The sequence below is a fragment of the Neoarius graeffei genome, chromosome 6 (genome assembly GCF_027579695.1).
Source record: "Neoarius graeffei isolate fNeoGra1 chromosome 6, fNeoGra1.pri, whole genome shotgun sequence".
Taxonomy (NCBI): Eukaryota; Metazoa; Chordata; class Actinopteri; order Siluriformes; family Ariidae; genus Neoarius; species Neoarius graeffei.
The window spans coordinates 59,872,440-59,896,386 of record NC_083574.1 but is presented as its reverse complement, the minus strand read 5'-3'; the positions used below and the strand labels follow the sequence as shown (position 1 = coordinate 59,896,386).

The 23,947-nt window shown below is 41.5% G+C and overlaps 1 protein-coding gene across 4 annotated transcripts in view; it reads right to left on the bottom strand.

Moving 5' to 3' along the window:
• ripor1 (RHO family interacting cell polarization regulator 1) overlaps window positions 1–23,947 on the bottom strand; it is a 241,345-nt gene that overhangs the window by 87,947 nt on the left and 129,451 nt on the right. For 2 of the 4 annotated variants that reach the window (XM_060923946.1, XM_060923945.1), the window contains exons 2-3: window positions 6,617–6,740; window positions 2,706–2,858 (exon numbers count right to left, since the gene is read on the bottom strand). In XM_060923946.1, the coding sequence (XP_060779929.1) occupies window positions 2,706–2,858; window positions 6,617–6,714 (251 nt within the window). In that variant the 5' untranslated portion in view covers window positions 6,715–6,740. Of the gene's footprint in view, window positions 1–2,705; window positions 2,859–6,616; window positions 6,741–14,895; window positions 14,963–21,756; window positions 21,911–23,947 lie in introns of those variants that run through there. The other 2 variants (XM_060923944.1, XM_060923942.1) reach the window with 2 other exon arrangements.

Below are 23,947 nucleotides of genomic sequence, written 5' to 3'. Positions count from 1 at the left end.
CAGTTTCTTTCACCAGGCGGTCAGGAGGCTCAACTCCCTCCCTGTTCTGCCCCTCCTCCCCACTCTGCCCCCTGCCATAGATTCTGCCCGTACACCCCTCTGCCCCCCCTTCAGCATCTGACATCATGTCACCCTCACAGTTTCCCCCCCAACACACACACACACACACACACACACACACACACACACACACACACACACACATACTCTCAACATTCATTAACACACTGAACTCAGGGACTGCACATTTCACTTTACCTCACTCATTTGCACTATTCTGCACTACCTCACCTTAACAGCTATTAGTTTATTGTTTATACTGCTTATTTCATGTTTACCTGCTATACCTCAAGTGCCCTTGACTGTTTATTTTATGTCCTTTTGCTCCAATTTATATATATATATATATATATATATATATATATATATATATATATATATATGTGTGTGTGTCTATATATATATATAAATAAAAGTGTTTAGTCTATGTCTATTTCTTATCTAGTGTTTATACTGTTTATATTTTTTATTTCAATTATTCTATTTTTACTTATTGCATTGCCTGTTTGCACCGTGGGTCAGAGAGGATTGAAATTTCATCTGTGCTGTATATCAAGCATGTATAGCATATTTGACAATAAAGTTGACTTGACTTGACTTGACACTCACCGAGAAAGGTGAGTCTGGGGCGATCTTTACTCGCCATTAGATTTCACAACTCACATTTGGCGAGTGCACTGTAAATAAAAAAGGGTTTAGACATGTCTTATTTAAATACCCCTAAATGTAACACTTCGAAGACGTGTCTTGTGTCTACTGATAGACGCCGGTGTCTTTATAATAGACACGCATGTTTTCTTGCATCCTCCATATACACCCATGTCTTTAAAGACACTGAAGTATTATTTAAATTCCCCGATGCTTCATGTAAATACCCTAGACATGTCTTTTTTTTTTTTTTTTACAGTGTACAAAATGTTTCTGATATGCCACAGGTGTCATGCTCTGCCCCGGACATCCACTCCGGAGATTACAGATCTCTCACGCCAGTGCTGATCCGGATTCGGGACAGGAATTCCTTTTCTCCTGAACTCACTTCCTGGTTTTTACTGCTGCCTATTTAAAGGCCGTTCTCAGACTCCGACTTTGCCAGAACGTCTCGTTTGCTTCACTAGCTGTTTCTGTGCCTCTCTTGCTTCTCATGGTTTTTCTCTTGAGCGATTGTCTCTTGTTCATGGTTTTGCACTAGCATTTTTCTGGTTCATGGTTTTTTGCACGAAGGGTTATTTCTGATTCATGGTTTCTTGCACTAAGGGTCTTTTCTTGTTCAGGGTTTTTTGCGCTAGCGTTTTTGTCTTTGCCTGTCTCATATTTTTGTCAAGTTGTTTGTTCTCATTTTGCCCAGACTATTTTTGCCATTTGTTTTTTGTCCTGTTTGTTTACCTCTTGCCATGCCCTTTCTTCCCTGTATTAAATCATCTTATTTATTGGATCACTCTCTGTGTTCTGCGTTTGGAGCCGAACTTCACCATAGCTCCATCCGCCCTAACAGCAGGTATGCAGCAGCAATGTCACACGTAAGAACGAAACGCCATGCCAATGCAAGCAACGAAACGGCTACGCCACGGCAACACATCATACGCCTCAGTACGCCTTAACTTTTACATCCCTTGAAACCCATACAAACCCCAGATACGCCACACATACGCCGTGTACATCTCAGGACTTTAATTTTGGACAAAATATGCCTCATTTCTTGGCACTTGACCCACACGCTGCTTACGTGGCAAGATACAAGACAGTGTGACACAGGTTTAACCTGCATGTCTTTAGGGGAAACCCATGCAGACATGGGGAGAACATGTAAACTCCACACAGAAAGGCCCTGTCAGCCACTGGGCTTGAACCCAGAACCTTCTTGCTGTGAGGCGACAGTGCTAACCACTACACCACCGTGCCACCCATAACTAGAACTTATTTACATTATTTGAGATTTAGTGGTAAACTCTAATTCCTGATTCCAGGGGTTGTCTGACTAATGGGCAGCAGTCTGGATGCAGACCACGCAAAATATTTCAACAGACCGAACTGAGTGCTTGAAAGAAAAAAAAAACTGCAGCAGAGCCAATAAACATATGAAAAAGTGGCTGTAGCTCAGCGACTCTAGATTTGTAAATATGAACCAGCTCAACTCCTCCAGCAGCTCATTGAATCACATGAATTTATGTTAATTATTTTATTGAAAGCAGCTCCTGGGACCAGATTAGGTCAAAGAGGAATGAAGCTTTACAGACATTTATAGAGTTTTCATTTTATTTATCCACTCTGGTCTGATTAGTGAACTGGCGACATGGCTTGTTTTAAAAAAACAAAAAAGTGGAAAAAAATTATTAAAGACGAATGGAAAGAGGAGCGGGTATTTATTCTTCCCAGATCACATTCAAAAGAGATGTCTCTCGTGTTCAGAGTCCATAAGAAACACTCGCTCAAAGTGGTAACGTAACGTGTCAATGTGAAACAAAACACTTCAAATTGTCTTATTTATAGCCGGAAACTAATCGTTAAATAACTGAGCACTGAAAGTAAGTACTGTGCAGCATTATGTCATGCGTACATGCCTTGGACGTGCCATGCCACGCCGTTCATCTGTAAAATATTTGGATTTTAAAGGTCGTTACTTTTAAAAGGATAGCGTGTGTACTTACTGGAGTCCTCTTTTCAGAGCTTCATACACCTCATCCAGCCTCTCGGGTTGGGGCACCTTTGGAGGAGGTGACTTGGCAGACAGGGTGAACATCCTGCTTCCTCGAGAGGGAGTCTTTCTTACACACGATGGGGTGCGGAACACGGAGAGGCTCCTGAAACGCACGGGTATATTCATTCTTTTAATACAACCAAGTGCAGTACAATTATGAGGAAACAATCTCTTTTGTCCTCTTTTCTTTAGATACGACTCGTCAAACAATCCTGATTGACTCCCAGCTCGCACAGACACGGACGAAAGAGAGTTTCGTCATGGGTAACAAACATCACTGAAATTTAAATCAACAAAAAACAACCTAAATAATATATTCAAGATGTGCCAATTTCCAAATTTTAATATCTGGTGAGTTATAATAAAGCCAACATTTAAAGTCCTGTGTATTCGGTGAAGCAACAAGTCTGGCTTAAATTTCTTTAGAAGAATTCAGCCAGATACATTACACACAAGTTATTTTAAACAGTCTGAATTTCCATTCATTTCCATTCATTCACTCATCACTTTCCGGATACGTTTCTTCATAATGCCTTCCAAATGATGCAAAAGTACAATCTAGGCATTTAAGCAGCTTTGGCATCTTTCTCACACTCCCATACTAAAGAAAAGGCAACATTTCCTTTGCGTTCTCAGCTCCAATGGCCAGCTATTGGGATTGATTTGCTCTTCTTTGGAGGAAACAGGCTGGAAAGGACATCCTGTCAGCTGTGATCGCGACATAAAAACACAACAGACACCTGGAACTTAAACAAGCGAAGTGTGACTGCATTCAGGATGTGTTAAGGATTTGTGTCTTTTCACCTGCAGGCATATACATGCATACAGTATCTTGCAAAAGTATTCATCCCCCTTGGTGTTTGTCCTGTTTTGTTGCATTACAAGCTGGAATTAAAATGGATTATTGGAGGGTTAGCACCATTTGATTTACAGAACATGCCTACAACTTTAAAGGTGCAAATTGTTGTTTTATTGTGACAAACAATAATTAAGCTGAAAAAACAGAAATCTGGAGTGAGCATAGGTATTCACCCCCCCCCCGGGTTATGTCTCTATTAGCTTAGCACATCTAGCCATTGGGATTTTTGCCCATTCCTCAAGGCAAAACTGCTCCAACTCCTTCAAGTTAGATGGGTTGCGTTGGTGTACAGCAATCTTCAAGTTATGCCACAGATTCTCAATTGGATTGAGGTCTGGGCTTTGATTAGGCCGTTCCAAGACATTTAAATGTTTCCCTTTAAACCACTCCAGTGTAGATTTAGCAGTATGTTTAGGGTCATTGTCCTGCTGGAACATGAATCTTCATCCCCAGTCTCAAACCTCTGGCCGACTCAAACAGGTTTTCCTCCAGAACTGCCCTGTATTTAGTGCTATCCATCTTTCCTTCAGTCCTGACCAGCTTTCCTGTCCCTGCAGATGAAAAACATCCCCACAACATGATGCTGCCACCACCATGCTTCACTGTAGGAATGGTGTTCTCAGGGTGTTGGGTTTGCACCACACGATGGCCAAAAAGATCAATTTTAGTCTCATTTGACCAGAGAATCTTCTTCCATGTGTTTGGGGAGTCTGCCACATGCTGTTGGGCAAACTCCAAACATGTTTAATTAAGCATTGCCTTTTTTTCTGGCCACTCTTCCATAAAGCCCCGCTCTGTGGAGTGTACGGCTTAAAGTGGTCCTATGGACAGATACTCCCATCTCCGCTGTGGATCTTTGCAGCTCCTTCAGTGTTCTCTTTGGTGTCTTTGTTGCATCTCTGATTAATGCCCTCCTTGCCCGGTCTGAGTTTTGGTGGGTGGCCTTCTCTTGTCAGGTTTGTAGTGGTGCCATATTCTTTCCATTTTGCTATAATGGATTTAATGGTGCTCCCTGTGATTGTTCAAAGTTTGGGATATTTTTTTATAACCCAACCCTGATCTATACTTCTCCACAACTTTGTCTCTGACCTGTTTGGAGGCTCCTTGGTTTTCATGTTGCTTGCTTAGTAGTGTTGCAGAGTCAGGGTCCTTCCAGAACAGGTTGATTTATACATACATCATGTGACAGATCATGTGACACTTTGATTGCACACAGGTGGATCTTAATCAACTAATTATGTGACTTATGAAGTGAATTGGTTGGAGCAGCTCTTATTTAGGGGTTTCATACGAAAGGGGGTGAATACCTATGCACACTCCAGATTTGTTTTTTCATCTTAATTATTGTTTGTGTCACAATAAAGCAACAATGTGCACCTTTAAAGTTGTAGGCATGTTGTGTAAATCAAATGGTGCTAACCCTCCAAAAATCCATTTTAATTCCAGCTTGTGATGCAACAAAACAGGACAAACACCAAGGGGGATGAATACTTTTGCAAGACACTGCATACTGTAGATAGATACTTTATTAATTCAATCTAGAAAATTGTCTTGTTATAACAGCTAAAGGAACACTGTAATGACTGAAGTTCATGCATTCGTAACAACCAAACTGGAACTGTAAACTGGAAGTGGAAAATATGTTGGAAGTGGTTTGAGCTGATATTAATATTGTAATAATTTATGCACAGTGCATAACAGCGAGTTTTCCTCTCCTTTTAATTATTGGATTGTACCCCGCCTTTCGCCCGTAGGGATAGGCTCCAGCTTGCCTGCGACCCTGTAGAACAGGATAAAGTGGCTAGAGATAATGAGATGAGATGAGATAAATGTTTTTTTTAGATGTTTGATGCAAACATAATTAGTTATCGTTGAGCAAATGTTGAGCTGGTACTTTGCTACATTGAGTATCATGAAAATGTCTTCAAGTAACATGACATTTTTGTCATATTCCCCAGCCATAGTTAGACACTGAACATGTACCTGTTGGGCATTAATCACACTTTTTCAGATCAAAACGTCTAGTGGACTGTACCAGACCAAACACAGTGGTAGACTGCTCCAGGTTAAACCCAGACTGGACTGTCTCAGGCCTGACTCTTAGGCTACATCCACACGACAATGGCAACGAGATTTTATTAAAAAAAATATCGCGTCCACATGGGCAACGGATCAGTAAAATATCAGGTACATATGGCAATGCAACGCTTGCTGAAAACGATGCAATACACATGCCACACCTCTACGTGCGCTGTAAGACGGTCCCATCGGAGACACCAGAACAATAGAAGAAGTAAGGACGCATGCGCATAAACCCCTTCCTCTACCCGGTGTGAAGCACTCACAGGAACAAACACACAACAACAAGAAGAAGATGGCTGCGACTACGCGAGGAAATCGTGCCTTCTGTGTGTACAAATTAGTTTTATTAGTGTGCATAGTTTTATATAACTTAATTTTCTTATTGTGTGTGAACATTTTGAAAAGCATTTTTATATAATTTATATAACTTTTTATATTGTGTGTGAACATTTTGAAAAGCAGTCTTATCCAATAAAAAAAAGAAATTCAAGAAATGGTTCAGTTACTTGTTTATTTAAAAGAAAAGCTGTATACAAAAGTGACTGCAATGCAGTGGTTCATACAAAACAGCGAGAGTGCTGCTTGTTCTAGTCATGTGGTTGTGACGTCATCGTAAACAAATCCGTTCTACTCATCCAGACGACTTCGCAACGGCGCCGTTGCCAGATTTTTCCACTCTGGAACCCGTTCTCATTTTGGGGCACCCAAAACGCCGGTGCCGTGTGGACGCCAGGCCAAAACGATAAACAATTTTATCAGATTCACCTGAATCCGTTGCCGTGTGGACAGGGCCTTAGTAGACTGTTCTGGCCCAGACTCATGCCAGATACTTGTTACTAGAGTATAATTGCTGTCTTTTTGGTTTACACATTCTCACATTCCTGATGCAAAATATTTGTGTGTGTTTTGTGTGGACTGACCTGTAGGGCTTGTCGTGGGAGTTGACTCCGGCAAAGGACTGGCTCCTAGTGATGGACCTGGCAAGGACTCGGCGCGTAGGCCGCACAGACAGGGACATGGTGGACACTGATCTGGAGGGGCTCCCTGTGGACAAAAAGCAAATGGGAATAGGGACATTAGTAGGTTCAATGGTCAATCAATGAGCGCATACAGTCGTGTGTTTTTTTTTTTTTTAATCTGGACTCTTTTTGGGTACGTAACTATTTATTATTATTATCTCATCTCTAGCCGCTTTATCCTGTTCTACAGGGTCGCAGGCAAGCTGGAGCCTATCCCAGCTGACTACGGGCGAGAGGCGGGGTACACCCTGGACAAGTCGCCAGGTCATCACAGGGCTGACACATAGACATAGACAACCATTCACACTCACATTCACACCTACGGTCAATTTAGAGTCACCAGTTAACCTAACCTGCATGTCTTTGGACTGTGGGGGAAACCGGAGCACCCGGAGGAAACCCACGCGGACACGGGGAGAACATGCAAACTCCGCACAGAAAGGCCCTCGCCGGCTACGGGGCTCGAACCCGGACCTTCTTGCTGTGAGGCGACGGCGCTAACCACTACACCACCGTGCCGCCCCTATTATTATTATTATTATTATTATTATTATTATTATTATGCGCATGTGGTCCTTGGAAATAGTGTAGATTTTTTTTTTGATAGAGTAACTGAAGAAAGCCTACATGAAAAATAAGGACTGTTCAAAATCAAAATGGTTTAAAAGAACACCAAGAGGTTTCCACAACATTACCCAAAGCACTCATCTACTGAGCTTCTCTATCAGTTCATCTACACAACTGTCCTTCCATCTTTCCAAAAATGAAACAATTTACCACAACACCATCAAAAATTCAGAGTTTGTTACATGAAAAAAATACCAAAAAGGGCATTAGGACTGCACATCTTTTTTTCTGACACAGCATACAACATATGTTATTTAAACATGTCGGCAAATTATGCGAGTCCGATTAAAACAGAAGATTCTCTTCCTCAAACCCAGGACGTAAACAACTGTAAGCTACTTGACAACGCTCCAATACACACTGAGCTCTTAAGGTTCTGTTGTGTTGCTAAGTAAATGCTTTATGTGGTTTCTGTTCCTGTAGAGAGAAATTGCTGGAGAGAGCATGATGGGTCACTACTTCCACTCTGGAAACAATGGCCCGTGAGGAGCTCAGGAAGACGGCGCAGAGGCGAGCTGAAGGACTATGAAACATCCTGGACAACACCCATTCGAAATATCTTCCTTTAGACCTGAATACTGCTGCTAACTGTGTTCAGTCTTTTCTAGTCTAGTTATACGGTCACTAGTTTCCTGGTTTGTTTTGTGTCTAATCAGTGACCTATATCTGGAGACATCTCAAAGACAGCTCAGTCACACAGTGAGTCCAGAAACAATACTCAAAACACTCTGCCAAAGCAGAAAGGACTGAGTCATCATGGAAGACTTGAATCAGGAAAAGTACCAAACCCAGACAGACAGTTATGGACTCACCCAGCCTGAAACAATACACTGGCACAGCATGAACAATATAAGCTCAGAAGCGCCCGAGATGATAAGCAGGCAGGCCGTAAGCTGGGTCTATACGGCGCTCCAACTAGATGGCCTTTTGATTTCATAAAATCGGTGAAATTTAGTTCCCTCTGAAATTTGGTCATTGTGATACATGTTTATTTCTGTAATATCTAAAAAAAAAAAAAAAAAGGCCATTCTGTGGCTGGGAAGTTATTTAATTTGAGGGGATTCCTGAGCAAATAATGTGCATGAAATCGCTCACTTCACGCAGTCAAGCAGACAGAGGAAGTCCGTGTGCGTATGCGCAGGTTTATCTTCGTCTTCGTCTTCTTTTGGGTTTTACGGCAGCTGGCATCCAGTGTTGCATTACTGCCATCTACAGGTTTACCTTTGACCGTGCACTGACAGTTCCATCATTCTGTCGCTAAACGAACAGCTGATCACACCGAGGTGCTCGCCGACCGCTGATATTTATTAGTTTGGTCCTGCATTTCCTTTCCTTCATATATAACATACCATCTTTTCTTCTCGCTTTCCGTGACTTTAGTCGGTCTTTCACGTTTCATTCACCTCCTCCATTGTTCTCTCCTGTTTCAAATTTGTATCCCACAATGCCTTGCGCGAAAGGGGAAAGCCTACCATGTGATGGATATCTTGTATTGCGTCATGGTGAAGCAAGAAAAAGTAGCGGTGAATTTAGGGCCACATGGCCCTGAATTCATTAATTGTTCTATTTTAAAAAAAAAACTAATAAAATTGGAAGTCTGATTCGAATTCAGTAGCTTTTGATCCACTAAACAAAAATAATTGGGTGTCGGGGAAAATTCTTTTTATAACCTTAACTTGAAAAATCTGAAAGGCGATACAGCTTTAATATTAGCAGTTAAAACTAACTCATCAAGCATCTCCAGTCTCCAATACTGATCCACTGTTTCAACCCACAGTGAAATGGTCCAATATGTTCCTCAACAGTGTTCATTATTTCCTTACATCTAACTGTAATGGTGTTGTATGTATAGGTAATTTTATAGCCATGACACGGCCCCCATGACCACAGTTAAGCCTCTGAACTTTGTACCTCCGGGATGTACACAAAAGTCCTAACAGCCACCATCCTCACCAATCAATCATCTTTTATTTCACTCCCATTCTTTTATCCCCCTCCACACACACAGAATGCTCCATTTGTCATTGTGCCACATTTAACGCACCAGCCTCCAAAGACATCCAAGAAGCACTTAGCCATAAACACAGAAGTGAGCATTAGCATGTCTACACAATCACAATAGGTTCCAACAGACATAAAGGCACCTTTATTAGAAATGGGTTTAGAGGCACATCATGGTGGTTATACTAATTTCAAGAAGACAGAAATTCTCGATTTTTTTTTTTTGTTGTTGTTGTTGTTGGCTTTTTGGACAGCATCCAAGAAGCATTTTCGCTGAAGCATGCATGTGCAGGAGTGACTTGAAGAAAAAGTCTTCAGAATTAGTGTAGCATACAATAAGCCTTGGTCACAACCGGCCGTACGTGCTCCTACGGCCGGTCTACATGCAAAAAACGCAAGAAACGCACGGAGGGCGCGCGTGTGACATGCTGATTTTCGAGCCATAGACTGGCCGCAGACCGGCCGCAGAGGTTCTTTGTCATGTCAAACAAACTCTACAGGCGCTTACATTTTTTTTCAGGTTGCAAGACAAACTTACGGCCAACGTGCGTCTTTCTCCATGAACAAAAAAAACCGCAGCGATTTGGGAAACGCCAAAAATCGCACGGCCAAAAAATCGTATGTCCGGTTGTGACCTAGGCTATAGATGGGAGTTGACACATGAAACATTTCAATGATAAGCTCAGAGAAGCAGCAAGACTCCATTACTGTTCAGCTTTTTTTCCCCAACCAGTTTTGTGACTTTTTTTTTTTTTTTACAATTTGTGACTGAAAAATTGGTGTTTTACTTGCATGCCTAATTTGTGACTAAAGAATTTTTTAAGCTGATTTGAAATGAGATTAGAGTGTTTTGTCATTCTAGCCATGCACGAGTTGTCGGCTGTCCATCGCTAGTGATGGGCCACACGGCCCACACCAGAGCGACAGAGTCGCCCGCAGTGGCGGTATGAACGGTCCGGCCGAGCTTCCACGGAATGTCTGGCCTTGTGAGCTCTTGCATACTATTCTCCTCTCCTAACGATGCATCTTGCACAGTAAAGTAAGACAAACAATGTCATGCCCCCATCGTGTTGTTTCTCTGGACCTCCAGATCTGATGCCAAGTGGTGCACAAAAGTGCCACAGACCTGACAGGTATGGAAGTTGCCCTGCAGTGACAACTGACTTGCCGGATGATGTCATCCATTGGCCATTTGAGTGGCTCTTCCACATGCCATCTGGTGGTCATACATGTCAACCTATACGGATTTTAGCTCATTTCAAGGGCGTACGGGCGTATAAACAAAGTCTTACGGATTTTCAGTATTTTCTGACCTAAATTTATTTTGTGTATCTTACTTGAACATTGTCAGCTGATCGTCGCAAAAACATAAAAAACCTTGATTTATAGACAAAGAGCGTGTATGCAGGGGCAGATAGCCCAGACTATGTGAAACCGGATGTTTATTCCTCAAGCCTCGTGCAGTATCACGACTGCGAGACTTCGCTCGTTCAGGTCATGCGCACGATCTGCATTTAAACGTGCCAAACGGTCATTGTTCGAACGATTTTCTCATTGTGCAGAGCGACATTGTTTACACCTGAGAGATTTTGAATAGCGTCTGCTGAGTGAAAGAATGGGAACACCGAGAAAGAAAATGAGATACGGCAGGCGGTATCTTCCTGAATGGAAGGAGACATTTAATGGTGTCATTGTTCAGGCGAAAAATAATGTAAATGTGTATTGTACAAATGTACATCAAAATAAAAGTTTGGTGCGATTCGAAGGCTATAAGGATTTTATGTTGATTTTATGGATTTCTTCCTCTGATACTACAGGTGGACGCCCAAAGGGGTTGACATGTATGGGTGGTGCGCCATTGACCCTGTCGGGTTCATCTGCCACATTGCACCAAAAAATGCCCTACTGCCAGCGCCTTATTGGTGATGCACTATTTAACCCATAGCTGGAACCCAGGCAGGTGCTACCACTCCGGGTCAGAGCGGACCTGGGAGCAAATGGTGATTAAGGGGTAACTCCACTTTTCCCAATACTCAAGTCCTCCTGGACCTGAGACTCACCATCGGTTGCAGTTTAAAGTCATACCCAGAACTAATATACCCATGTATACCGATGCACAAGTATACAGAAGAACAAAATAGCTTTCTGCAAGGCTACAATACAATCCTGAAGTCAGAAGATTATCAGCTCATTCCCTGCTTGCCTACTTTTATCTCCTGTTTGATCCTGAGGTCTGCTTGGACTTGTTAACTCATTACATTGCTTTAGCTGATCAGTGTTTTTCTCTGTTGAAACAAGCAGTTCATTGGAAAACAAGCACTTAGTGGTCTAAGGAAGGAAATCAGGGTTTACTTTAAATCCATGGGAATGAGAGAAACAGCAAAGCTACTAAATCTGCATAAAGAGCTTCGATATGGTCACTCCACCACTCTCGAGGCTGTAATCCTGTAGTTCTTTCAATAGATTTGTACCTCCAAAAGAAGTGGTTTGACCTCATTTCAGATTCTAAGCCACAACACCATTTGCTCCTCAATCAGATCTTATACACAAGTGGAGCCACTGAAATAGTCTCAGCCTAAGACCCAAGTATCATATGTCTTTACAGTGTTCTGGTTACAGCTTCAGAGTGCTGAAGGATGCGACCTGATTAGACGACAGAAGTTGTTTTTCAGAGCAAGATAATGTCATACATGTCAACCTATACGGAATGTCCGTATTTTATACAGATTTGATTCAATAAACGTAGTATACGGGCGTATAAATAAAGTTATACGGATTCTTTAAAAAAAGTCAATATTTATCTAGAGCTATAATCAATTCCCATGACAGCCAGTAAAGAGTCTTATGAAATCGCGCGTTATCTTGTGGTAGCGAGACTTCGTTCCACTTTTGATCATGTGCACACCGCATTGCGAGAATCCCGCCAACCCGGAAGTCATAGACATATAAACATAGACGCCGCCTTCTGCGTAGAATCATACGTCATCCTCGCCGCCAAATTGGATGTGGCAAAGTGGCGATTCTGAGAATAAAGGTGCCTCATTCATGTGCTGCGTTTAACTGTACCAACAGGTTTACCGTCCAAACGAGATCACATGGGATTACCTTTCACAGGTGAGACTGGAAAAATACTTTTCATTGTATTTGGTCATTATAACGTAATTTTACGAACAGATTTTCCTGACTTTGTGGCTAATATGAAGTCTCGCGCATAATAGCCGCTCGGTGAAACCTGTCTCCAAACAACGAAGTATTTCCTTCGTAACTACGCTGATAACACTTTGTGTCTTTGTCAAACATTGGAGCTTTGTATTCATTCTGAAGGTTTATTGTTATTAATATTGAATAAAAAGTAACTGGGATACATCATTGTTAATTATCATTCAAATTTTAGGTAAATTATTTTAATTTGCATCTTATACGGATTTTATAAGGGAAATACGGATTTTGGAGGTTGGTTATACAGGTTTGATTGACCAAAGGTTGACATGTATGTAATGTATAGTTCCTCAATTTAAAAAAAAGTGAACAGAATCCCATAAAGGCTGTCCAAGAGTTTTGTGTGAAACTTTTCTGTGAGTTATTCTCACATAGGAAATCTGCCATGTCAGTTAAACCACTTCTTTCTGTTAAGTAAGCAGATTTTGGCTAAGTTTACTGATGAAATGTGTCAAAACTCTCTACCAAAGCTAGAGGTCTGACTTGTGAAATCAGTCAAGCTACAATTTTTTTTAATGACAATGGTCAAGAAGTCATTTATTACATGATGAAAGTCCTGCAGTCAGGAAATAGAAAGGTCTAAACAGAAGACAGAACAGGCTCTAAACATGTAACGATATTTACTGTTAAGATGGCTTCCTTTTATTTGGAATAACTGAGCTTTAAGGCCATTAGGGCTTAGACACAGTGGTAACCTATGTCAGATCCACAGGAAACAAAGTAATTCAACCATGAAGAAAATAAAATTCACTTAAAGCTATACTGCCTTTCAAATTTTTCAAGTTTAGGTCATAAAAAGAATTTTCCCTGACACCCAATTATTTTTGTTTAGTGGACTGAAAGCTACTGAGTTCGAATCACAGACTTCCAATTTAATTATTTATTTGTTTATTTATTTTAAATAGAACAATTTATGGCCACGTGGCCCTAAATTCTCTGCTATTTTTTCCTGCTTCACCATGACACAATACAAGATACTACGTCATGCATCACGGGGTGGGTTTTCCCCGTTCACGCAAGGCGTTGTGGGATACAAATTTGAAACAGGAGAGAATAATGGAGGACGCGAATGAAACGTGAAAGACCGACTACAGTAACGGATAGTGAGAAGAAAAGAAGTTATGTTGCGAAGGAAAGGAAACGCAGGACCAAACTAATAAATATCGGTAGTCAGCGAGCACCTTGGTGTGATCAGCTGTTCATTTAGCGACAGAATGATGGAACTGTCAGTGCACGGTCAAAGGTAAACCTGTAGATGGCAGTAATGCAATACCTGATGTCAACTGCCGTAAAACCCAAAAGAAGAAGAAGACGAAGATAAACCTGGGCATACGCACACGGACTTCCTCTGTCTGCTTGCCTGCGCGAAGTGAGCAATTTCATGCACATTATTTGCTCAGGAATCCCCTCAAATTAAATAACTTACCAGCCACAGAATGGTCTGGTTTTTCATCTCATCTCATTATCTCTAGCCACTTTATGCTGTTCTACAGGGTCGCAGGCAAGCTGGAGCCTATCCCAGCTGACTACGGGCGAAAGGCGGGGTACACCCTGGACAAGTCGCCAGGTCATCACAGGGCTGACACATAGACACAGACAACCATTCACACTCACATTCACACCTACGGTCAATTTAGAGCCACCAGTTAACCTAAGCTGCATGTCTTTGGACTGTGGGGGAAACCGGAGCACCCGGAGGAAACCCACGCGGACACGGGGAGAACATGCAAACTCCGCACAGAAAGGCCCTCGCCGGCCCCGGGGCCCGAACCCGGACCTTCTTGCTGTGAGGCGACGGCGCTAACCACTACACCACCGTGCCGCCCGGCCTGTTTTTTTTTTTTTTAGAAATTACAGAAATAAACATATATCACAATGACCAAATTTCGGAGGGAACTAAATTTCACCAATTTTTATGAAATCGAAAGGCCGTCTACTTTTAATGCAGGTTATTCTATCTGATCTAAGCAATAAAAAAAACATGCATTTCCAGCTAAACAGTGACAGACATCTGTGTGTGTGTGTGTGTGTGTGTGTGTGTGTGTGTGTGTGTGTGTGTGTCCAAGTCTTTTCACTCCTGTTGCTGAACATACTACAAAAATAGAACAAGTTACCCATGGCTACAAAAATCGAATGATCTTTTGTACGCATTTGTATAAAGTCTCCTACTGATAACTACATCAACAAAAATAAATCTCTTTTGCAAGTGCACTAATTGCAACATTAAAAACAAAGACCAAAAAACCCACTTCAAACTATAGCTTCTAAAGAAAGGTCAGAAATCCACCTTAACACGAAATAACAATATATATTTTATGTGTGTGTGCCTTTACCTGGTTCAGCATCCTCTTGTATGTTCCTGTTTAAACAAGGCAAGCCACACATCTTCGGCTTGTTATGTCAGCCTGCCTAATGATTAAAGCTGCAGCTTTCCACCATCCTACTGTGAAAACAATCCCAGAAGCTTCCATAGGGATAAAACCACGCCTCAGGTTCCAAACCCTGAGCTCCGGTCTGGCATTACCATGACCCAAGTCCCTGCCTGCCTGCCTGAGAAGAAAAGTAACTGAGCACAAAATCAGGATTTAATGAGAGTTGTACCTGATTGTGTGAATTTGAGAATTTGCCCATCACTTTTCATTGGCTACGATAAAAACTGTGGCTTAACTGTAAAATTTAGAAACCTGTGAGTCAGGGTGTTTTATATTGTTCTGACTGTGTGGCCTTTTTCCAGGACTGTTCCAGAACAACAAAGCGGATGGGGGCCACCCATTTCCCGATAGCACAACTCACAGGAATAGGAGACATGCGAACCCAAAGAGAAACACCATTTGCATATACTCTCCTGCCAAGTTGCAAAGTCTTATGATGATTGTTTATACAACTCCAATTCCAAAGAAGTTGGGATGCTGTGTAAAACAAATTAAAAACAGAATATGAAGATATGCAAATCATGGAAACCCTATATTTCACTGAAAATGGTACAAAGACAACATATGAAATGTTGAAACTGAGAAATGTTATTGTTTTTTGAAAAATATAGACTCATTTTGAATTTGATGTCAGCAACACGTTTCACAAAAGATGGGACGGGGCAACAAAAGACTGAAAAACTTGTGTAATGCTAAAAAAAACAATAATAATAATTTGGTGAATTGGCAACAGGTCAGTAGCATGATTGGGTATAAAAAGAGCATCCCAGAGAGGCGGAGTCTCTCAGAAGTAAAGATGGGGAGGGGTTCACCGCTCTGTGAAAGTCTGCATGGGCAAACAGTGCAACAATTTAAGAATAACGTTCCTCAATGTAAAATTGCAAAGAATTTGGGGATCACATCATCTATGGTACATAATATCACTAAAAGATTCAGAGAATCTGGAGAAATCTCTGTATGCAAGAGACAAGGCTGAAAACTGACATTGGATGCCTGTGAACTTCAGGCCCTCAGGCAACACTGCATTAAAAGCAGACATGTTTTTGTAGTGGAAATCACTGTATGGCTACAGGAACACTTCAGAAAACCATCGTCTATGAAAACAGTTCATTACTGCATCCACAAATGCAAATTAAAACCAGATATAAACAATATCCAGAAACACCGCTGCCTTCTCTGGGCCTGAGCTCTTTTATGATGGACTGAAGCAAAATGGAAAATTTTCCAGAGGTTTGACAAATCAAAAGTAGAAATTCTTTTTAGAAATCATGGACACCACATCCTCCAGGCTAAAGAGGAGAGGGACCGTCCGGCTTGTTATCAGTGCACAGTTCAAAAGCCAGCATCTGTGATGGTATGAGGGGGCATTAGTGCACATGACATGGGTAGCTTGGACATCTAGGAAGGCATCATTAATGCTGAATGATATATACACGTTTCAGAGCAATATGCTGCCATCCAGACTAAATCTTTTTCAGGGAAGGCCTTCCTTCTTTCAGCAAGACAAAGCCAAACCACTTTCTGCACATATTAAAACTGCATGGCTCCGCAGTAAAAGAGTCCGGGTGCTAAACTGGCCTGCCTGCAGTTCAGACCTGAATAGGACATTTCTCTTTCAAAACTACAGCAATTGGTCTCCTCAGTTCCCAAACGTTTACAGTGCTGTTAAAAGTAGAGGTGATGCAACACAGTGGTAAACATGCCCCTGTCCCAACGTTTTTGAAACGTGTTGCTGACATCAAATTCAAAATGAGCATATATATTTTAAAAAAAACAACAAAATTTCTCAGTTTCAACATTTGATATATTGTCTTTGTACCATTTTCAATGAAATATAGGGTTTCCATGATTTGCAAATTATCACATTCTGTTTTCATTTACAGTTTACACAGTGCCACAACTTTTTTGGAACTGGGGTTATAGTGACAGCTCAATTCCTTACAAACTTTGCCTTACTCAAAATCAGGGGTCATAACACTACTTGGGCCTCTCTGGAGAATCACTGTACTATCTAATCTGGAAAAAACAAAAAACAACTCTCTAAACTCATATGTAGGGTTTTCCAAGGGTATACTCAATAGTTAAAAGGTCCGTACCTACCGTAAAAGGATCATTTGGGATTTTTTCTAAAATAGAAATACAACTGTAACCTTTTACATCAAATCTTTAAAGGTTTCTGCAGAGGGAAAACTGAAGAGCCTTTAAGAGTTTCAAGTGTACTTACAGTCTAGTAAAATAAACACAGTAGAAGACAGCAGCTCAAATAAACCTTAAAACTGCAAAAACCTGCAAATGACCAGTGGCTAGTTTAGAATAGCACCACTACACTGGATCTGCTATGTGTTTATGAGCACTGTTACCCACCCTGGATATAATTAGCCAGCAAGGCCTAATTTTCATCTAAAACTTTCATCCCAAACAAACATAAAAAGAGAACTCACCAAAAAACCTGTATTTTGTCGCATGATAATGGATTTAAATAATAATTTCAGCTATGATATCAGACTTTTAGCACAACCTGGTGAGGGATGCAGTGAATCAGGAGCCTATTCCAGGAACACTGGGCGTCAGGCAGGAATTCATCCTGGATGGGAAGTCATTCCAGCTCAGCGCGCCATGCATGCGCACACACACACACACACCTTCACACAATCATTCATAACTTGAGACACCATTTCACCTACTGGAACTTTTTTGGGGACGTGGTAAGAGTTACATCTACAGCATCTGCCAGATGGTCTTATCCAGAGTGACTTACATTTATCTCATTTATACAACTGAGCAGTTGAGGGTTAAGAGACTTGCTCAGTGGCAGCTTGGCCGTGCTGGGATTTAAACTCACAATCAGTAGTTGACTTGGTTACCACTTCTTCCCGTTGGTAAGAAACCAACACAGACACAAAGTGAACATGCAAAACTGAGGCTGCTATGCTACCTGCTGCTTTACCATGCTGCTCTCAATATACTAATAACAATATACTCATCAGAACTCAGCTGACAGACAATGGGACCATAGTGGCTCAGTGTTTTGGGCTCTGGACTACTGATCTGAAGGTTGTGAGTTTGAGTACCACCAAGCTGCCACTGTTGAGCAAGACCCTTAACCCTCATCTGCTCGGAAACAAGACATGAAAGCATCCAGAGCAGAGAAGTACAACACAACAATGACAGACCACATCAGAATCAAACATCTTGCCTTGTAAACAACAGCACCCAGATAGAGCAGTGATAAGCAAGCTAATGGTAGACTGGCCAAAGCCATCCATCCATTATCCGTAACCGCTTATCCTGTGCAGGGTCACAGGCAAGCTGAAGCCTATCCCAGCTGACTATGGGCGAGAGGTGGGGTACACCCTAGACAAGTCACCAGATCATAGAGACAAACAACCATTCACACTCACATTCAAACCTACGGTCAATTTAGAGCCACCAATTAGCCTAACTTGCATGTGTTTGGACTGTGGGGATAACCAGAGCACCCAGAGGAAACCCACACAAATACAGGGAGAACGTGCAAACTCCACACAGAAAGGCCCTCATCAGCCACTGGGCTCGAACCCAGAACCTTCTTGCTGTGAGGCGACCGTGCTAACCACCATGCCACCCTGGCCAAAGCCGCAACTCTGTAAACACAGCAATTCCCAAAATCAATCAGCAGCATCTTACCTTGAGCAAGATTCTTAACTGTATCTGCTCAGATCAAGTGTATGGCACTTTGGATAAAAAGTGTCTACCAAAATGAGCAAAAGTAAACATTCAATAATGTGTTTAGCAGGTTCTAAGGTTTCATTTGTTCTAGAACCAACAAGGACCCTTCATAACTTCACCCAGCACTACCTTTAGAAAATTGTGTGATTTTACACAATATGGACGTAAAAATTTGCAAATGTTGAACGGGATGAACTGCACTAAAGCACACACAGAGAAACCGAATTGTTTCTATATAATGATTTTCCAGAAAAATCATTATACAAACGTTCCCCCCCCCATTAACATCATGTTCAAGCTTGCATGCATGAGGACACTAAAACAATGCACGCGTGTGGCTCTGGCATTTTTTTTATATATATTTGTAAGAAGGAAAAAACCTTCATACGTATTTGATGAAATGAGGGCTGAATTGTAATAGCATGGTTCTGACAACATGCTGACAAATGCACAGGTTTTTTTTTTTTACCGAGACCAGGCTCAGTCAACATTCCATTCATATTCCAGATAAGCTGCTGTTGTGCTCAGGGCATGTAATAGCACTTAGCCCCCAGACCACAAGAAGCAAGGAAGAGAAGGGCAAGCTTTTATCTAAAAACAGTATGTTAACAGGCATGTTAAGAAATCCAGACTCATCCTGAAACACTGACGCATCAGTGTCTTAACTGACAGTTAACCAGCAAACTTAACTTGATATTTATCAATGAACATACTGTACCGGTCAAAAGTTTGGACACACCTTATAATTCAATGTTTTTTCTTTATTTTTATTATTAAAAGTCACTTCATGTCTTAAAGTAATGACGGATGTCGTTTCTCTTTACTAAGTTGAGCGGTTCTTGATATAATATGGATTACTACAGTTGTGGTGTTGAATAGGGCTATTTACTGTATTTTTATTATTTACTGTTTGAGCTCAAACGCATTAAGAAAGCAAGAAATTGCACTAATTAACTTTTGACGAGGCACACCTATTAATTGGTTAAGATAATGCCAATAGTGTGCAAAGCGTCATCAAGGTAAACGCTGGTTACTTTGGATCATCTAAATTATTATACACAGGCCACTTTTTCCATGGAATAAAAACATGTATTCTATTCCCTTCTAGTGGGTTTATTGATGGCATGCAATATTGTTATCATATTGCTTCTCCTCCATGTATTACGCCGCTCTCCCCAATAGAGAATGAGAATGCAATATTGTTATAATATTGCACTTTGTCAAGACAACATGACATCTCACATCAGAGCTCATGCGAAGATCCATTGACTAAACTTTTTTTGCTGCACATGCACACAATCATTTCTTTGTCCGCCGGGAAAGAGAGAAGACGGGGCTAATCCAGTGCTAGGTTTAAGCACTAAATAAATAAACTGAAAACTGAAACTAAAGACGTGCTGAACACCCGAAAGGCTGCCAAAACTTCATTATATATTCTTCACACATATTTACAAGAGAAAAACATACCAACGGACATCGAAAAACTGGAAAAGAGACACGTCGGAGATGTAAAACTTCTGCGCTAGTGAGTGACTGTGACAGTTTGTAAACAAACATGGATGCGAGGTTTGCTTGGTTAAAAGCGGAAGATTTTGAGAGAATTTTGGCTGCCAGGTCACTCCGTTGTGTGGAGTTGTCGATGTTGATTTTAAAAGCAACTAAGTAAATTACACAGGGAAAATAAAAATAATAATATTCGACTTGACTGCGTTAGCATTGGCCTTCGCTAACACTACACCGGCTAGAAGGTAACTGGACTGCTGCGCTAACAGCACTGAGTCACGGGTAAGCGAGCGTTGGCCTTTGAGAATGCTGATATGAAGAGTGTGTATGTATAATAATAATAATAATAATAATAATAATAATAATAATAAACTATTATTTAAATAGTTAATAAAAAAATAAGATAAAGCTGAAAATAATATTCCTACAATCGTAAACTAAATGTTTGTTTTTGACCAGGGCCACAAGATTATGCGCATATGTTTATTTCCTTTTTAAGATGGAAACTTTTTTCTTCTTTTTTTTCCCTTCCCACCCAAAATATCTTTCCTTCCATTATTCCGCTGAGACAAAAAGAAGGACGTGCATCTTTATGCCTGTATCCTCTTTTGGCGCCTCGTCACTCTTAGGCAAGAGGAGGTCTCAATAAATTCTGTTTCTGTGTGCCAAATTACCAAAACCTGCTATGTTAATAATTTCCTACGCACGCCACAACAATCGCTATGGTTAAGTTGAACCAGTGACCCTGAGCTCTAATGAGTGCTCTTAGAGCCCCATGCAAAAACAAGGCTTTGGTAAACCTGAGCTGCATGCCTGAGGACATGTTCTGTCCCTACTGACCTCTTGCTCTGTTTAGGTTAGTCAACCCTGAGGTGTCAAACTGAGCTGGAGAATTCAAAGCACATACACCCAGGTGTCCGCTCCTGCCTGCCGAGAACCCAGTGCGGCCTCCTACATAGCAGAACATCAATTCTGAGACAAAACAGTGAAAACAAATCTCACAGACATGGATATAGACAAAATGGTATCTGTTAGTCAGAGGGTCTTAACACAAAGTGCATGCCTATGATTAATAGCTTATTGGTTTCTACCCCACCCCTGACCCCCACCCCCACCCCGTTTCTTTCCTTTGTCTGATATTTTAACAAAGTACTGAAGTTTGGCTCTGAAGAAGTCTGGAAAATTAACTCAAAATGGGGAAACTGAGTGCTATAAAAGACAGACCACACCAGAATCAAACATCTTGCCTTGTAAACAACAGTAAGCAAACAGTGTAGTGGTAAGCAAGCTAATGACAGACCAGTCAAAGCCACAACACGTAAACACACGAATGACCAAAATCAATCAGCATCATCACCACAGAGGCCAACCAGCACAGCTGACATCACAAAATATCCTGCATTTCTGGTCATGACTAACACGCAACTAGTCAGCTGATATTAAACCAATTTTTCCTCAAAGCATGACAGGAAAAGATTATATCACTAAAACCACCGGCCACAAACTCCTGAATCTTCACACAACGTCTCTCTGATCAAAGTCCAAGAGTACCTCCATATCCACTGTACATGTTTGTCAGCCTTTGATTACTTTCCACCAAAGCAGAACGGTTCTTCAGGTTGTTTCAGAATGACCTCAGCAATCACTTTCACGGAGAAATCAGTGTCCTGCTATGTTGTTTCATCGTCTCCTCTGATACTGAAAGCTTCGAAAGAGAAAAGACAGAGAGAATGAAACAGAGGCTATTCCAGGAAAAGGGAAGGCTCCCTCCCTCCCTCTCCTCCTCCTCCCCCCTCTGTTTCCTGTACGCTTCCACATCTGACATCACGCTCTTCCTGCCTCTCCCTCTCCCAGCAAAAGTCCCCACGCCTTGTCCAACGATAAACACCACTTCAGAGTATCAGCAATCAAGCACCACTTCGTTTTGAGGAACAATCTAATTTTGACCAGGAAGTACTGAAGTCGTACTGTATTGACCTAACAGTCTGAGAGATGAATGAGTCAAACTTACAGTGACACAATGTCAAACTGACTTCATTCACTCAAGATCAGCTCCGTTAACATTAAAGGACAGAGTGCCATCAGTAAAATATTGAAGGAAACGTCTGAAGTGATCCACTGAGTTCTTGCTAAAGCTATAATAAATTAGGATGTATCATAGATACAGGACTAAGACAAAGTTAAGGTTTATCATGATCTTATCATCCCATTCAGGGCGATTCCTCTTTTGTCATAAGCATGTGGGGAAAGTCATTAACTTTATTACAACCAGTCATAACATACAGACTCTAACATTATAGGCGTGCGCCAAAGCCACACAGCAGCTTCAATTATGATAAGGAGGAGCTAATATAGTGATTAGACCTGTTACAACGATGAGAATTTAGCTTAAGATTAACTGCCATACAGTGTCTTGCAAAAGTATTCATCCCCCTTTGGTGTTTGTCCTGTTTTGTCGCATTACAAGCTGGAATTAAAATGGATTTTTTGGGGGGTTAGCACAATTTGATTTACACAACATGCCTACAACTTTAAAGATGAAACTTGTTCACCTTTAAATCTAATCCCCTTCAAGTCAATACTTTGTAGTACCACCTGCAATTACAGCTGCGAGTCTCTTGGGGTATGTCTCTATTAGCTTAGCACATCTAGCCACTGGGATTTTTGCCCATTCCTCAAGGCAAAACTGCTCCAACTCCTTCAAGTTAGATGGGTTGCGTTGGTGTACAGCAATCTTCAAGTTATGCCACGAATTCTCAATTGGATTGAGGTCTGGGCTTTGATTAGGCCATTCCAAGACATTTAGATGTTTCCCTTTAAACCACTCCAGTGTAGCTTTAGCAGCACGTTTAGGGTCATTGTCTTGCTGGAACGTGAACCTTTGTCCCAGTCTCAAACGTCTGGCCGACTCAAACAGGTTTTCCTCCAGAATTGCCCTGTATTTAGTGCCATCCATCTTTCCTTCAGTCCTGACCAGCTTTCCTGTCCCTGCAGATGAAAAATATCCCCACAGCATGATGCTGTCACCACCGTGCTTCACTGTAGGAATGGTGTTCTCAGGGTGTTGGGTTTGGACCACACATGGCATTTCCCATGATGGCCAAAAAGATCAATTTTAGTCTCATTTGACCAGAGAATCTTCTTGTATGTGTTTGGGGAGTCTGCCACATGCTGTTGGGCAAACTCTGAACGTGTTTTCTTAAGCAATGACTTTTTTTCTGGCCACTCTTCCATAAAGCCCCGCTCTGTGGAGTGCACGGCTTAAAGTGGTCCTATGGACAGATTCTCCCATCTCCACTTTGGATCTTTGCAGCTTCTTCAGTGTTATCTTTGGTGTCTTTGTTGCATCTCTGATTAATGCCCTCCTGATTGCAGTAATGCAGTGTTGTCATTTCAGCTTGACAGATATAGCTGCAGCTGCATATGTGTGTGTGTGTGTGTGTGTGTGTGTGTGTGTGTGTGTGTGTGTGTGAGAGAGAGAGAGAGAGAGAGAGAGAGAGAGAGAGAACACGTAAGAGAGGGAGCTACAAAAGACTGAATGACTTGATGCACGTAACAAAGCAGGTATACATGAAATAACTTAGTCTAAAGCTCTGTCTAATCATGAACTTTTGTGTGATAAGAGCAGCAGAACACCACAACACCAGCAGCTAGAAACTAAAAATGCACATCCATCCATTATCTGTAACCGCTTATCCTGTGCAGGGTTGCAGGCAAGCTGGAGCCTATCCCAGCTGACTAC